The sequence below is a fragment of the Adiantum capillus-veneris genome, chromosome 8 (genome assembly GCF_014529385.1).
Source record: "Adiantum capillus-veneris isolate H3 chromosome 8, ASM1452938v2, whole genome shotgun sequence".
Taxonomy (NCBI): domain Eukaryota; kingdom Viridiplantae; phylum Streptophyta; class Polypodiopsida; order Polypodiales; family Pteridaceae; genus Adiantum; species Adiantum capillus-veneris.
This window is the reverse complement of record NC_140938.1, coordinates 63,605,177-63,622,274: the sequence shown is the minus strand read 5'-3', so window position 1 is coordinate 63,622,274 and position 17,098 is coordinate 63,605,177. Positions and strand designations below refer to the sequence as shown.

Below are 17,098 nucleotides of genomic sequence, written 5' to 3'. Positions count from 1 at the left end.
GTCTCGGACCATGGAATCTTCTTCTCTTGGCATGCACGATTTGGACATCTATGTTATCAGTAGCTTCAACAAGCTGCTAGGACCTCTATGGTGGAGGGTTTACCAACGATACGCTCCTCATCAGGCGTATGCGAGGCTTGCCAGATGGGCAAGCAACACAGGGTTGTCTTTCCGAAGCAGGCATCCAATAGAGCTTTGACACCACTCGCACTGGTTCACATTGATGTATGTGGCCCGATGAGCACTCCCTTCATTTTTAGGCTCACAGTTTTTTCTTGTGCTTGTGGATGATTTCAACAGGTACACTTGGACTTCGTTCTTAAAGCTCAAGTCAGACTTTTGTGGAGATGGCAACCCTCAACATGAAGAGGCAACGGACGAAGTATGGTCTGACCCTCATTGCGAATGGATGGAGCGACACTAAGAGGAGGTCCATCCATGGCATTGTTGCCTATTTCAAAGGGGAGATGTATTTTGCTTACTCCTATGACATCAGTAGATGTCCTTGCGGGTGAGTGGGCCTCCGCCGTAGAGACCATTGGGTCGGACCTTGTGATAGGTCTAGTCACTGATGGGGAGGCATCAAACAAGGCAGCCGGAGCTATTTTGGAAGGCGCTTATCCTCACATCACGGTGTCCTTTTGCATGGCACATTGCCTTAACAACCTCTTGAAGGATTTTGGCAAACTACCTTGGATAGAGCCTCTCATTGCATCCACGTCAAGGTGGTTGCTTTCATCAACAACCACAACATACTTCGAGCCGAGTTCTTGAAGCGGTCAGGGGGCAAAGTGCTTCTTAAGTATTGTGAGACCCGCTTTGCCTACAACTATCTAATGGTTAGCCGCTTTGTAGAGTGTCAAAGTGCAGTGCGGCAGCTCTTCATCAGTACAGAGTTTGCTGAGACTTCCCATGCAAGTACAGTCGTAGGGATCATTTGTACAGGGAAGGTAGAGGATCCTGAGTTCTGGGAGTCTCTAAAGACTATTGACAAAATGGTGAAACCAGTGATCCACTTGCTTAGAGTGATGGATGTTATGTAACCTTGCATTGGCAAGGTCTATGAAAGCAATGGATCGCATGGTCGAGGCGGTTGAAGATCATGAGAAGGATCCAAATAGGCTTGAAGAAATCAAAGAGCTTTGCAGTAGCAGGTGGAATGCCTATAGTTCACCTCTTCATGGTGCATCTTTTGTGTTGGACCCAGAGTTCCAGGGTGCAGGGCAGGAGCATGATTCGGAAGTACACACACATTGGAACACCATCTTGAAGAAGCTTCACCCTAATCGTGACATGCAACGGAAAATCAAGGATTAACTTGCATTTTACAGAGATTTGCGAGGATCCTTTGGAACAGCCAATGCCCAAATTGATCGCACCAAGATTTCCTCCGTCTTGTGGTGGCAAGAAAATGGTACAAATGGTCCCCATCTTTAGCGACTTGCCGTCCCCATTCTTAGCCAAGCGGTTAGCTCCTCTTGCTTGGAGCAATTGTGGAGTGTATATAGCCACATTGCATCTAGAAAGAGAAACTGACTTGGAGTGGAGAAAGCAAATGACCTTGTTTTTGTCAATGCAAACTTAAGAATGCTTTGCAAGTCGGCATCCAAAGCGACGGATCCTTTTCTACAGTGGGAGATGGAGGCAGAGGCAGAGGCGCTTGGAGAGGCAGGAGGATCTACGCATGAGGATGAGCCTATGCTGGAGGATTGGTATGATATTCACGACGTCGAGGACTCCACTACAGATTGAAAGGTGGGATGCTCTTCTGTCCCTACCCAAAGGTGAACATTAGGCATGAGTCATGACGCATTGCTCATGGGTTTTTGGTATTTGTTTCCTTTGTGGCCGCCGGCTTTGCCCCCTTTTTGTATTGCACTACCACATGAATGATTGAGTCTTGACATGTCATCTGGTGACTCTTACAATTGTTATTTAGCACTCTAGCCTCTACATGTTTTTTTTGTAGCGCCTTGGCTGGCCTTGTAAGCCATCTTTATAATCTATGATCTATCATCTTTTTGCTCCAAGCTTTTGTGTGGATTCTGGACTCTATTCAACTTTGAGTTAATGTTCTTTCTATGAAGAATTAAGATGCTTTTATAGAGGATGATCCTAATTCATGTATTGTGTGTTGTGAACAATCGCGTGTAAACCTTAAGACTGAAGAATCATTGCAAATCATGCCTAAATAGGATTCTACTTGGACTAATGGGTGTGAATGGCTCTCTACTAACATATAGGTTAAATCCAACCTAATTTAAGCATATTTTAGGCTGACCGTTCTGGCCCCCGTTCCCGTTCTGCTTTTCTTTTGTTTAGGGGGGGGGGTTCCAAAGGCCCTCGTTTCGGGTAACTTTGCCATCATGTCCGTGCATTGCCTTTCAGAAAGGATGCTACCCGTCTGATCTTGGAGTGCTCTGTATAGCGGCCTCCAGAAAATGCTACGCCAAACTGTTGGATAAAGGCTAAAGCCTTGGGAGCATCTCGAAACCCAGAAAAGTGCTTAAACTTCACTGCCTGTCCTCCCTCTTTGAATTCTTTGGCCTTTTTGCTCTTGTCGTCGAGGAAATCATACTGGTTGGCTCTATAGAAGTGCTTCCTTTTTGCATAAAACATATGATCTTTCCGTTTCTGTCCTCATCGCTCGAGTCAGAAGAAGATGAGCTGTCCGAGCTGTTAGAAGAAGACGAGGACGAACTGGACAATCCTTTAAAGCGCACACACTTCTTCTGTTTTCTGGCATTTTCAAAAGTGGATTTTTGGCCCAAGTAACCGAAGAAATCAACTCCCTTGTTATGTTTCTTCAATTGCTTTTTCGATTGCTTCTTCATGTCCAAAAGCTAATTGATTTGGGTCTGGACCGCATCATGGAGTTCTTCTTCAATGAACATTCTCAGAGCAGGAGGTTTCTTGATTGCTGGTTTGATTGGGGGCTCAGTGGCTTTCTGCCACTGAGTATGTACTTTAGCTATCGACTGCTGGGTCAAAAAAAACGTAGTAGTCAGTGACTTCTTTAGAGCAGGAGCTCAGCAGCCGGATGAGCATGCTTCACGGAAGATTTCAGAGCCCACTTCTACCAGAGGTATATTAGTGAATAGAGCCACTGAGCTCGGGAGAGTTAGACGCCCACGTCTATGGGGGCGACCACGGCATCGACGAAGGCTCCACCAGAGAATCAGGACTATTCTAGCAGGACATGGGAGACTCCCAGTACGACTATTTACAAAGGCAGACATTGACGAAGCTCTCCAGCGACCGATGCAATACTTTCTCGGACAATGCCAGATGCCGGGCATCCTCGGGCATGGATGATGATGATGATGATGATTTTAATCTTTTAGTTTTAGTCTTTTACTTTACTTCATTTTATTTTTGTACCCAGACATTGGATTAGATCCACAAGGATTGTATCAGTTTGGTCTCATAGGTCATTTTGGCCTTTTGAAGATGTTTAATATAACATTTCATTTGATTTCATTTCATTTCTCTCATATCAATTTGATGTCATAGGTCATTTTGGCCTTTTGAAGACGTTTAATATAACATTTCATTTTATTTGATTTCTCTCTCTCTCTACTTAATGGTCTAGAGAATTTCCCTTTATCTGGGGGATTCACATGCTTCCCGCACAGGCATTGGGCCAGTACAGTGGATTATGTCATGACTTCACCAAGCTTTATTTCTAGTATAGAGGACTTTAAGGTGGGACCCAGACTGGTTGGGATTGTAGTGGATCATGCTCTCTTGACCTTATCAATCTCCTTTCAATACAATGCCTCTCAAGTACAAAGGAAGAAGACACACACAAGATATACTCTCACGCCAGAGACTGATTCAGTCTATGTGGCAAAGATCTATAATAGGATGTGGGCAGCTGAGCCAGTATATATTGTATAGGAGATTACTTCTCAGTTAACAGAGATACTACATGGAGCAGAACAAGAGGCATACCCACATACTCAGCCTGATCAGAAGAGAGGATCTGGGAACATGCCTCAAAACAGTTGGTATGACGAGGAATGCAGAGAGACGAGAACCCAGGTCCAGAAAGAGCTCACACTTGGGATCATCACGTATAAGCAGTCTCGGATTGCTCTTTGGCGTATAGTACGTCGCAAGAAAAGGGCATTTTTAGCCAAACTGGAGAAGGATTTATATCAGCTCTTCTTGAGTCAGGACTCACACGAGGCCTGGCGCTTATTTCACGAGCACTCACCGCCTCCGACGATTACTTCTCCTGAGATTTGGGGTCAATATGTAACATCATTATATATGGTATCTGGACAGTCTCCATTACCAGATCCGCTAGAGCCATGCCCTACTACTAGTACTTTCTTTACTATGGAAATGGTGGAAAAAGCCATTGATAAGATGAAGACAAGAAGAGCATATGATCATGATGGTTTAGTAGCAGAACATCTGATCCATGCCAGGGATCTACTTTCAGAAGTCCTTGCTCGTCTGTTTAATCGGGTCATGTGTGAAGGATTACCTGAATCTTGGAAATTATCTACTATCGTACCTATTTTCAAGTCAGGGGATCCTATGATACTCGGGAACTACCGTACCATTATGGTAGGTCACATATTGACCCGACTGTACGCATCCATTCTTGAACAAAAATTGAGTAGATAGGCAGAGAATGAGGGCATAAGGGCAACATGACAAGGTGGATTCAGGAGGGGTTATTCCACTTTAGATCATATTCTTACGCTCAGAGCCATTATTGAGGAAGGAAGAGCAAGCGGGAGAAGGATGTATTGTTGCTTTGTGGATTTCCGGAAAGCTTTTGATACAGTACAAAGGGCCAGATTGATGCGCAGGATGCAAGAGTTAGGGGTCCCCAAAGAGATTATTTGGGGGATCATGGCCTTATACGGGTCAGTAACTGGTTATGTACGTACTGCAGAAGGGGATTCCGACATTGTTCATTCCACCGTTGGAGTAAAGCAGGGATGCCCACTATCCCCTACTTTATTTGGTATGTACATAGATGAGGTATCAGATTACATTGATAGAGAGGGTGACAGAGGTGCTCAACTTGCAGGGTCATGGATCCCTTTGTTGTTGTATGGAGATGATATTGTATTGATAGCAGAATCACCAGATGGAATGCAGAGGCAGCTAGATGCATTACATAAATTTGCGGAGGACAGTGGATTGTCGGTAAACTTGGGTAAAACCAAAGTTATGGTGTTTAACACCACACCGCAATGGGTTAGGAGATCGGTACCTACATTTGCATATGGCCAAGATATAGTAGAGTACACAAATGCATACACATACCCTGGTGTGGTATTTGCAGGACCGAAGTTTACTCTTAAGAAAGCAACGGATGCTAGATTATCCAGAGCCTCTGCGGCCTTGGGAGGGTTGGAGAGGATGTGTTCACAAGTGCAGTTTCAGGAACCACGAACAAAACTTTGGCTCTTTGATACTGTGGTGGCTTCGGCTATGCTTTATGGGGTCCAGATTTGGGGACCATCTGTGGATCAGGATAATTGGAAGTCAATGGAGAGACCTTTGGTATCTATGATTTCCCGAATGATTAGAGCCAAGGCCTCCGTACCACACGCGATTACCCGAGTGGAACTAGCTGCCCCTCCGATAGAAATTGAAGCTCTTACCAGATCAGTGTCCTTTATACATGGTTTGTGGGATACAAATAATTGCCAATATACTAGACTGGCCCTCGAATCCTCTTGACAATTAGCAATGAAAGGGGATACATCATGCTGGTATGCGCAACTGTCCTCGTGGTTTCAGAGACACTGGTTCAGTATGGAAAGATTACCCCCCTTCCAATACTCTTTTGAGGCTCCATCACTGGCAATTACACGAACGGAGATTACTAAAATCATTCGTCAGGATCTTATACAGTTGGATACTAAGAGGACATGGGTAGACCCTACACAAGAATTGGGCACGAAGATGGCCGACTACAAAGAAAACTTCCTACAGCTATCTGAAGATGGATTTGTGATTCGCCCGAGCTACATGGATACCCACCTGTCTCATGGTTTGCGATGTGCTATTGGTCAGATTCGTACATCCTCACACCAATTGGAAATTGAATTTGGCAGATTTAGGGGAATCCCACTTGAGAGCAAAATTTGCAAGTTATGCGGAATGGAGCCGGAGACAGAATTACACTACATATGCCACTGCACCGTATACTATGAGATACGTGGGCGCTTCCATTGCCTATTTAAAGAAGGCTTTGGACCTCTTGATAGAGTCATGCAATACCAAGATCAAAGATGCTTAGGCTTGTACCTACTGGAACTACATCGGCACAGGGATAATCTAATGAGAAGACAAAGAGCACCACAGCCTCAGAGGCAGATCACAGATTTCTTCGGATCGAGAGAAGCAGGAGTGGAAGGGGAAGCAAGGGGCCAGCAGCCAGCACAAAGGAGTAGCCACATTCATACCAAAGGCACCCTCATTGACAGGGCGATTGAGCTTAGGAAATCGAGACGACCACGACCGGAGATGCAGAAGCACACTTCACCGGAGGAGACTACAACAAAGGATTAGAAGCATTCTAGCCAAACACCCAAAATTCTCCTAAGAAGTTTATTTAATACTTTGTATTTAGTTTTTCACATTTATTTTCACACTTTCACACTTTTCACACTTAGTACTTTAGTACTAAGGTACTCAGACATTGTAACAGATTCACCACTTTTGTATCAGTTTGGTCTCATAGGTCATTCTGGCCTTTTGAAGACGTTAATATAACATTTCATTTCATTTCTCTCTCTCTCTCTCTCTCTCTCTCTCTCTCTCTCTCTCTCTCTCTTTGTGTCAAGTCATCTGCTAGCGTTCTCTTGAATAATAGGTCTTGAGTTCAACTCTCCTCTTCGGATAGATCTTTAAGGTCTCTTGGGATAGTTTCCTATGACGTTAAAATACTCTTCTTCTTGGGTGTAAAGAGGAAATGGCATAACCTTTCTATCACCCAAGTGTGGTAGATTGGTTATGCCATTTCCCTCTTGACTAACAGGTCTTGAGTTCAACTCTCCTCGTCGGATAGATCTTTAAGGTCTCTTTGGATAGTTTCCTACGACGTTAAAATATTCTTCTTCTTCTTCTTCTCTAGCGCTTTTCTCCCTCCAGCGTTTTTTTTAGGTTGTCTCCAAATCTCTCTGTTCCTTTGTGTTTTTGGAGTTCAGCCCTTCATCTTCTCTCTCCTGCTGTAGGCGAACCCTGTTGCTTGTGCTACAATGAGGTTGAGGTTGTGCATTCATTGCCGTTCTTTTTAGTTTACACGTCAGCTGCCACTTCTGGCAGCAGTACGATGCATTAGCCATATCATGTTATTAATCCCATATACACTGGCTATCCGTCTGATACAACTACATGAGGGCATCCTTTAGACAACAAAGCATAGATTTTCCGGTGAATTTTCACCGATTGGATCTGGTAAATATTGGTAGTTGAGCCAGTTGCAACGTTTGGTCCCTTGTTGTAAAGATCCTGCTGTTATATTACCTTGTTAGAGCTGGGTTAACATAAGGGAAGAGCATGATGTTAGTGCTTGAGCGATCTTAATAAAACATCGGCTAAATTGTTCCCTTTTTTGTTGTTTATGCAAGAAAGACATTGAGCTCATCGAAGATAGCCCTGACAACGAACTATGCAGTGGGTCTTTTGAGAGGCAACAAGGTGACCTTTCTTTATCTGCAGAGGATACTCGTAAATAAGGTTTTCAAGTTGTGCTTCTTCATGTTTCCTCAGTGTATTTTTTATAGATTATTACGAAAGTTTCTTAATACGCATGTAATCGTGTTCGAGACAAATGAGTAAGTTCTGATTGTGTGAATTTCTCTTTATAAAGTTACATCTAGCACCATTGGATGCTATCGTTCAGCTGCGTCCATCTATGAAATACTTGGATGAAGCGGATAAAAGAAAGAAGAGTGCAAAGAAAGTAATAGAGGATGAAGAAATGGCTGATGCAGTGGATGAAGATGAAGAAGATGAAAAAGAAGACAAACCCCATCTTGTTGCTTTAAAGGTATGCTTTGCAAATTTGTACTCCTTGGCTATTCTTTTTCTGGTTTGTTTTTCTAGGAAGCTGCACTGTAAAATATTTTATTTGAACATCTTCACTGTCAAGCTTATATCATTTGTTCAGAGTTTTTTTTTTATAAAAATTTTCATGGATGTATCTTTATTCTTCTCATGATTTTAGTGAAGCTAAGTTTAACCGTGTTTATGCTCAGGTTGAGGTGAAAAAGCAAGAAACAGAACGACAAGAACAGATGAGGCTGCAGTCTCACGCATACTTGAAGCAACTTGATGAAGCCGAGGTTTGGTTATCTTTGCTTATAGTGAGATATTGATTTAGGTGGATGGCTGTGTAATTGGCCAGGGTAATTGGAGGTGATATTCAACTTGTATGCTACGATTTTGCATGAGAATTCTGAAGGCTGTTTGCTTGTGTTTTTTCTGTCAACATACAGCCTTGGGTTCCTCTAGAAACACATGGTATTGACAGCCCTATCACTGAAGGAATTAGGCTCATCCTTACTTCGAAACCTGACACCAACATTCCCTTTGCAATGCCCATGTAAGCTATGGTTTAAGGGAGTATGTCTACATTTGTGGTGCACAAGGTTTAAGAGCCTTCTTAACTGCTTTCTTTGCCATTTCTAGGTCGCAATATGTCAGTCACATTGTGCCTGGTCGAGCAAGTTCAAGTACATTTGAAGTGGCTACCCAAGATGCGAATGCAAATGAGGGTCTTTCAAGAAGGTACACCCTTAGTGTCCTTTGCTGCTGCTACTCATGCATAAAATGTTGATCAAACTGAAATAGACCTAAAAATTGACCAGAAATAGACCTCTAAAACTGAAATAGGGTTAATTAGATGAAGAAGACAAGCAGAGAAGCTTGTTGTGAGCATGTGGGTACAAAGCCACTATCCTACCCTTCCAGGATTTTTTTTGAAAAATGAGGAACCAGAGAAGCTGCAAAGTGCCCTCACCAATCCTCTCTCGAACGCCTATATAAGGGCATCCTTGCACACTCACGGAGAGATATGACATGAGGGAGAATCCACGACACTATCAAGGGGCACGATGTTTGTATCTTGGTAGATGATCGTGCCTCTCATAACTTTCTAACTACGTTTCTAGGTAGTCACCCAACGTGATCCTTTGACCATCTTTGGTTACTTTTTGAGTATAATTCCCCAATGCAGTGCTTGGTATTGGTTAGCCCTTTTTGGCCCCTTACCAAAAAGATTTTTATTAGCATACTGAGTTATTAAAAAATATAATCATCAAACAATTTCTCAAATCACATTTATCATGAAGACAAAAGATCTCTAGAGGCTATTTAAAGTTGCATTGTGAGACAAGTGACAATGAATGCACTATTCCTCAAATAAAGGATTGATTTGCAACATTTACCTTATACCAATTCTCAAGCAATCAAATAGTCTCGTGCCCCAACCATCTCTAGGTGGAGAGGGGGAAGACTAGACTAGATCGCGTGACACTATTGGTGTGCGCGTGTAGTGGGATGTTCAATGATAGGAACCATTCACATATTCTATGCCTAAAATCCCAAAGTCTAGTTTACCTTTAGGTGTGTAGAGATCCCAAAGCATTAATAAACCATGAGGTTTTTACCTATGCCGATAGGCTTTTTACTCCTGACCTAAGTCATACATAATCCACATCCCACTTAGCTTAAATTCTTCCACCTGCGGTTAGTTTTTTATGGATAGTTACACCTCTTGATTTCCATTGGAGTAGCACATTAAATTATCTCTTATTTGGACCTTTGATATAGGGCGTGACCATCCACTAGAAGCCCCTATATAAGGGTAATTTCTCTCGTTTTTTTGCAAGAAAAAGATCCTTCCATTAGTTAGGAAAATTGCCGAATGGGCTACTGTCTGCCCTTGCTAGAGAGGGCTACGTCCAAAGGTGGGGAGACTCTCCCAATGAAAAGACAAGATATGTACAATGATGGCTAAATTAGGAGATGGGAGAAGGAAACAACATCACAGGCGGGCGGTACTATCATCTAGGCGCGTCATGAACCATGAAGAATAAGGGCCCTGGGTGTCAGAGTTGCAAGAAGTCCTCGCGGTGCTTTCGCATGCGGTCAGAGCTGCCCTGGCGTCTCTCAAACATGCCCCCGAGTGTACGAATTAGCTCTAGCCAAATGTCACGGACAGTCTCCGCTGGTGGGACGGGTCGAGCCTCGAAAATGTGGAATGAAGGACGAGCTCTGTGGTGGGCTGAAGTGTAGGCCCGCCCTCGTGTATCACAATCATCTTGCTGATTGAAGCCATCTCAAAACGAAGTGTTGGGTTCGTGAGTGTGGATCAAGCTGCAACACCCAGTGTATTGGCTGGCTGTAGAAAGTGCAAGCATCAGTCGAAGAATTTGAAGCCAAATTTGCTGTGCCATGGGTAGTCCCACAGACAGTGACATTGGGTCTCAAGTGGATTGGTCACAGATGGCACATACGGCCGAGAGGCCACTGTGCAACAACCCACTCCGCAACTACAGTAGCTCGATGTGCATTTGAAACCAGCCCGTAGGGCGGTAGACGTAGGCCTTCACCTGAAACTTTACTTTAGACTTTAGGACACAGAGAAACTTTGCGAAAGAAAACCTGTAACGGGAATTGATACTTAAACACACACGACTTGGAAGCTAGAGCGCTACCAAGTAGACGCCGACACCTGTTGGCCCCAAAGACTGGCGCCCCTTTCGGTATTTCTTTATTGTATTCAAAGAGGAATTAAAACCTGTGATTTCCTACGAGCTGTCCCGCATAGTCCGGGTTTGTTCTAGGACGCTTCACAGACAGTATCCCTAGGCAATAGATGACTGTCTTGACGCATACGGACACTTTGCAAACCCTGGCGAGAATCTGCAGCACGCTGAATTCTTTGTTTTCTACTGTGAAAATGCGCCAAATCATCTGTACATCGGTCCCCTCGCGTCCCCGGACCTCCTAGGGGTATTAGGGACCGTTTAGATCCGGAACCCTAAACCTGCAAAAATACACAGCAGGCTGTATTTCCCTGTTTTGGGTTCCGTTTTGTGAGCCGGTCGCATCCGTAGCAAGTCCTCGAGCTCTCGCACCTGTAGGGCTACTTGCCCTTGGAATCGGACGAGATTTCTCTTGTGAAATCTCTCCGAATTCACCTGTACCTCAAGGGGATTAGCAATTAGCTAATCCAGTACCTGTGCAAGAGGCTCTTGCCTCGGCAATCGTGCATGAACCCACACAACTGTACACAGGTGAAATCTCTCCGAATTCACCTGTACCTCAAGGGGATTAGCAATTAGCTAATCCAGTACCTGTGCAAGAGGCTCTTGCCTCGGCAATCGTGCATGAACCCACACAACTGTACATAGGTCAAATGAAAAACCCTCTTGTGGGTTATCACATAACTGCACGGAGGGGGGAGAGAGAGTAGTGAATGCTGTGCAAGGCTTGAGTTTTTGCACTTCATTGTACATAGAGGGTAGGCAAGCACACAGTAGCTTTAATACTTGCAACAATCCATCATACGGTTGAAAATGTAGCCCACGTTTTATTTTTAATGCTTCTCTCTATCTTAAGTTGGAAAATGCCCAAAAATGTGGCACTCATGCATTAATTCTCCGCTTTGGACCTTTTGGTCTAAAAATATCTCAATCGGTTGCTTAGTTGACTTAGCGGCAGAGTATTAAAATGTTCCTCTCGTCATTCTGGAGCTAATGACGCGAAAATATTTCATGGCCCAAAATAGCAGTTCCCTAAATTTTAGGAGATGCTTCCATTGGACTCTCATTGGTCATCAGACCATCTTTCACCACTAGGACCATGTCCAAAAATGCAATGTAGCCCAGTTCTCGGGGTGATTTTCTCTGTTTGGCCCCACCTTGTCACTGTGCCTCTATGGAGTTAATTTCCTAGTATCCACCAACTTATTAAGTGCGGCGAAGGGACCTAGATGACTCTGAACTGAGCCTAGACACCCTTTTACTATTGGAATTCCAGTGCCGACCAACTTCCCGTCTGCGGGTGAAAGTATTATTTCACAGTGGCCATACAATGTCTGGCCATTTGCAACTTCAAAAAGAGGTCTCAAAAATTAAACGAAAATCATCGGAAAGAAACCAACAACTAAGGTTAGCAGTTGCTACGTCCTCGTGACATACGCCCCTCATGAAATAGCAAACGTCCTCGATTGCATACCATAAATACATGTCATTGATGATGTTGTGTTGTTAGCACTCTTTTATCATCGCATGTATCCGCAAGAAAGATGATAAGACATAGATACAAATGACTTAATGAGACCTTCAATACTTTTGTCATTTCCATCTATGATAGAAGTGAATATTATACGTTTAACATTTAAAGAATGATGCACACTTCTATTACACTGAATCCATACGTACATTTGATGTGCTAGCTCTATCATTACCCCTCCTTTGCACACGTTGTGTTGGGGCATACGTAGGCTGTAACCCAAGGCCTCAAGGTAAAGGTGCAATACATTTGGTGACTCTGACAGACTGACAGTTCATGCTCTTCCATCCACTTTGCATCCATAGGTGGATAGTTCTTGAACTTCACCAAATAGCGTCTTGCAACATGTCCCTTAACTTTTCTTTCTTTAAGTGCCAAAATCTGCTCAGGAACTAAAAGTTCATCATGTTCCTCAACTTTTGGCTGGTCCTCATCTGGCACATCTTCTGGCACATCACCCCAGAAGGGTCTTAGAAGACTCAAGTGAAACGCATTATGAATCTTACAAGCGTCAGGCAATTTCAGCCTGTAAGCAACATCACTGATCTTATCAAGCACTTGAAAAGGCCCATAGTAACGCATGCTGAGCTTCAGAAACAATGTTTTCTTGCCCTTCATTTTCTTCAACCTTGCCTTTTCAAATCGCAGAAGTACCCAATCACAAGGTGAAAACAACAGTTCACGACGGTGACGATCAGCAGCCCTTTTCTGCTTTGCCTGAGTCTTCTCCAAGGCAAGCTTAATCTTCTTATACATTTCATCCATGTTTTCAACATATCAATCTACCTCAAAGATCTTGTCCTTTGTATGTAAAATGGGAGGAACCTTTTTGCCACCTTCAACAATCTCAAAAGGTGCCTTGCCTGTGGACGAATGCACCGTATTGTTGTACACATACTCAAGCATAGGCAAATACTGTTCCCACTTGCTCTTATTATCTGACACATAGCATTTCAGCAGATCCAAGACAAAAGAATTAGCCTCTTCTGACTGTCCATTAGTTTGTGGATGAAACGAAGACGAGAACTTGAGCGTAGTGCCCATGTTCTCCAACAATCCTCTCCAAAATTAACTTGCCATGGGAGGATCACGATCAGTGACAATTGATTGAGGCATACCATGGTACTTGAACACATTGTACATGAATAACCGTGCCATCTGATCAGATTTTATCTTCTTCTTGACAGGGATAAAATGGGCTTGCTTGCTGAACCTGCAAATAATGGTCCATACACCATCATTCCCTGTTGGCGTTCTTGGAAGATCAAAGATAAAATCCATAGCAATCCTTTCCCATGGCTTATCCAGAATTTGCAGTGGTTGTAACAACCCTGGTGCCTTTTGCCTGTCAAACTTGACCTTTTGGCAAATCACGCATGCTCGCACAAAGGCATCCACATCTCTCCTCAGAGTAGGCCAATAAAAGAATGTCTCTACGACTTTAATTGTCGCATCAATACCACGATGCCTTGCATACGGTGGGACATGACTTTCTACCATGACCTTATGTCGCAATGGCCTAGTGACACAAAGTCTGCCATGCAACATCATAAAATCATCTCTGAGGAGCTAGTGCTCATGATGTTGCCCATCTTACAACTGTTCAAAGATCCTTGCAAAATCTTCATCAGTAGCATACTGTTCCTTCATGTCATCCAGCTCATGATGATAAGGAATTGACACAGCTGAAATTTGTGGCTTCCTTGATAACGCATCAACCACAACATTCTTCTTGCCTTCCACATGCATAATCTGGAAGTGGAACATAGAGAGAATGTTCCCCTTCGCATATGCTTTTCGGATAGCTTTGACTGTCTCAAGAAGTATCGCAAGGTCTGATGATCTGTCCGGACAACAAAATCAACACCTAACAGGTAGTGCTTCCAGCTAGAGAGCGCATGAATCACGGCCAATAATTTTTTTCTCATAGATTTGAATAGTCTTTTCTGGCCCTTGCATGATTCTGCTTTCATAAGCTACTACCTGACCATCTTGCATTAGCACTGCTCCGATGCTATTGCAACACACATCACACTGGACCACAAATGACTTCCTGAGATGTGGTAAAACAATCACGGGATATGAAGTCAACTTTTCCTTTAAGAGACTGATAGCTGAAATCTCTCTTTGGGTCCATCTGAAAGTGACCTCTTTCTTTTGCAAAGCGTGAAGAGGTGAAGCTATCTCTGCAAAATTCCTGATAAACCTTCTATAGTATGAACACAATCCCAAGAAGCTTCGAACATCATGCACAGTCTTTAAGTCTGGCCATGTCTTAATAGCTTCAACCTTTGCGGGATCCATTCGGACACCATCCTTAGACACTATGTGGCCAAGAAAGTGGATCTCTTCCAAGAAGAATTCACTTTTCTTAGGATTGACAAGTAACCTGTGTCTGCGCAATTCTTCAATGGTCAAGTGGCGCCTATGCTCCTCTTCATTCTTCGAGTAGACTATCATGTCGTCAAAGAATGTGCCAACAAACTTCTGATGCGAGCAGAAATCCGGTCCATCATTCCATTGAACGTGGCAGGAGCATTTGTAAGACCAAATGGCATCACTAAGAACTCATAAAGACCAAATGTCGTTCTAAACGGAGCCTTGTGCACATCCTTTGGCCTTATACGAATCTGATGGTACCCACTCTTAAGGTTTATCCTGCTGAAAATTGCAGCACCCTCTAAATGGTCAAGAATACCATCAATCCTTGCGATAGGAAACCTGTTCTTGATGGTATTCTTATTCAATGCATGATAATCAATACACATGCGCCAAGAGCCATCCTTCATCTGCACTAAAAGCACCGGGGAGCAGAAAGGTGAAGAACTAGGCTGATTCAGCCCCTTCTCTAAAAGCTCCTCTACCTGGCCCATAATCTCTTTCTGTTGCGCCGCACTAACCCTGCAGGGAGGTCTGTTTGGTGGGCTACACCCTGGCACCAAATCTATCGCATGGTCCTCAGGCCTCTCCGACGGCAATTGCGACGGTAATGAATCAGAAAAACAGTAATTAAACTCTTGCAAAAATACTGACCTTTCTTTATCTAACACAGATAAAGCTGACTGACAATTATCTGAAACATCACGTGCAAAGATCAAGTACACAGAAAGATGATTTTTAATTACAGAAGTGATAGCCGAAGCAGATACAATAGGGACAAACTCCTCTTTGAGCTTTGCATCCAAAACATGAGTTCTGCCCCTATGCTGAAGGGTGATCGTTTTGCCGAAGACATCCAACACACCATGTACTTTGAGCATCCACGGAATTCCCAATAGCGCATCACACCCTTCCAATGGCATGATATAGAACTCTTCAGTGTCCACATACAAGTGAATATGCAGACACAGTTTTCCAATGACGGGAGTAACACACTTTGAGTGGCCAAGACATGCCAACCCTGCCTTCTGCCGTGTATCCCATCTCTTCATCTCTGATGCCCAGCTTCAAAGCTAACTTTGGTGAGATAAACTTTGCTTTGGCACTTGGATCAAAGAAGATGAGTGCCGTTTGATCTTTGACTTTACCCCATGCTCTACATAACTTGTTGGCATTTGTACTTGGCCTGTCACCCACCATATCTGGCACCAAACTTGCCGTGGGCTTAGGCTTCTTTCCTTTCTTATCTTCTTAATCATCCGAATCAGTTGGCCTTTTCCTTTGTGGACAATCTGCAGTAAAGTGACCAGGTTGCTCGCATATAAAGCATTTATTTTCAGCCGTCAAGGCCTTCTTTTCCTCGAGCTACTTGCACACAAAAGGCTTCCTTTTTGGCTTCTTTGCCTGTGCTCTAGAAGTCCAGGGTGAATCCTTATCCTTGTTGTTGTTCTTTTCTGACCCCTGTGGTGCTTCAGGAGCCGTTCTTACAAAGGGCTTCTTTGTTAAACTTTTCTTTTGCTGCCCCGCTTTTGCGTTGCCTGGGCACCCACTGTCCTCTTCTTCAACAAGGCAAGACCAGTGTTGGCAACTTCGAGAATTTGAGTGAGGGTAGCCACTCTGTTGTTTGTACAGTAATCCCGAAGCCCTTTAGGCAGCCCACAACAATACTTCTCAATATGCTCTGTCAGTGGCACAAGCGTGTAGGAGGTTACTAAGAGCAATGCTTTGCAAAACCTCCGATTGTACTCCTGTAGGCTCTTGCAAGTAGCTGCAGTGAGTTGGTGCCAACCCGTCATGACATCGGCTTCAAATTCATTTGACAGCCACACAGATGCAAACATTTGTTTGAAGTATACCCATGTGGCGGGTGCCTGTCCTTGCATTAACATGTCGTCCACTATGTAAGCGCATTGCCTTTCAAGAAAGTGATAGCTTTCCTGACCTTAGAGGCCTATGTAAAATTCCCTCCTGCATAAGCTGTATCAAACTGCTGGAGGAAAGTAAGAGCCTTTGCCTTATCCTCAAAGCCGCTGAAAGTGCTAAACTTTACAGCTGCACCACCTTCTTTGTAAGCTTTCGGCTTTTCTAGTGCCTGAAACAGACTTGGACACTCCAAGTCAAGAATCAACCGCGACAGCACCAAAAATACCACTTCAAAACAATTCACATATCACAATAGATTTGCACTGGCCCGGCGGAGTTCCGTGCCTAGAGATATTGGCCCCAAAGATTGGCGCCCCTTTCGGTATTTCTTTTTATATTAATCAATCATCAAAGTACAAGAGAGCGGTTAGGGTTTCACTCTCAGACTCTGCGTCCAGATGCTATGAGAAGTGAGGCCCTCACCACTAATTTAAAGGTTACAAGGGATGCCCAAAAGCAGAGCCCCAAAAGCTTTCAAAATCAAAAGCATCAGTTCTCTCTCTTAGAGAGTCTTTTC

The 17,098-nt window shown here is 43.7% G+C and overlaps 1 protein-coding gene across 1 annotated transcript in view; it reads left to right on the top strand.

Annotated features, from left to right (window-relative positions):
• LOC147452253 (SIN-like family protein) overlaps positions 1-17,098 on the top strand; it is a 72,166-nt gene that overhangs the window by 22,695 nt on the left and 32,373 nt on the right. Inside the window, exons 4-8 of the mRNA XM_086518015.1 lie at positions 7,609-7,674; positions 7,847-8,026; positions 8,235-8,321; positions 8,475-8,581; positions 8,668-8,766. Of these exons, the coding sequence (XP_086374141.1) occupies positions 7,609-7,674; positions 7,847-8,026; positions 8,235-8,321; positions 8,475-8,581; positions 8,668-8,766 (539 nt within the window). The remainder of the gene's footprint in view (positions 1-7,608; positions 7,675-7,846; positions 8,027-8,234; positions 8,322-8,474; positions 8,582-8,667; positions 8,767-17,098) is intronic.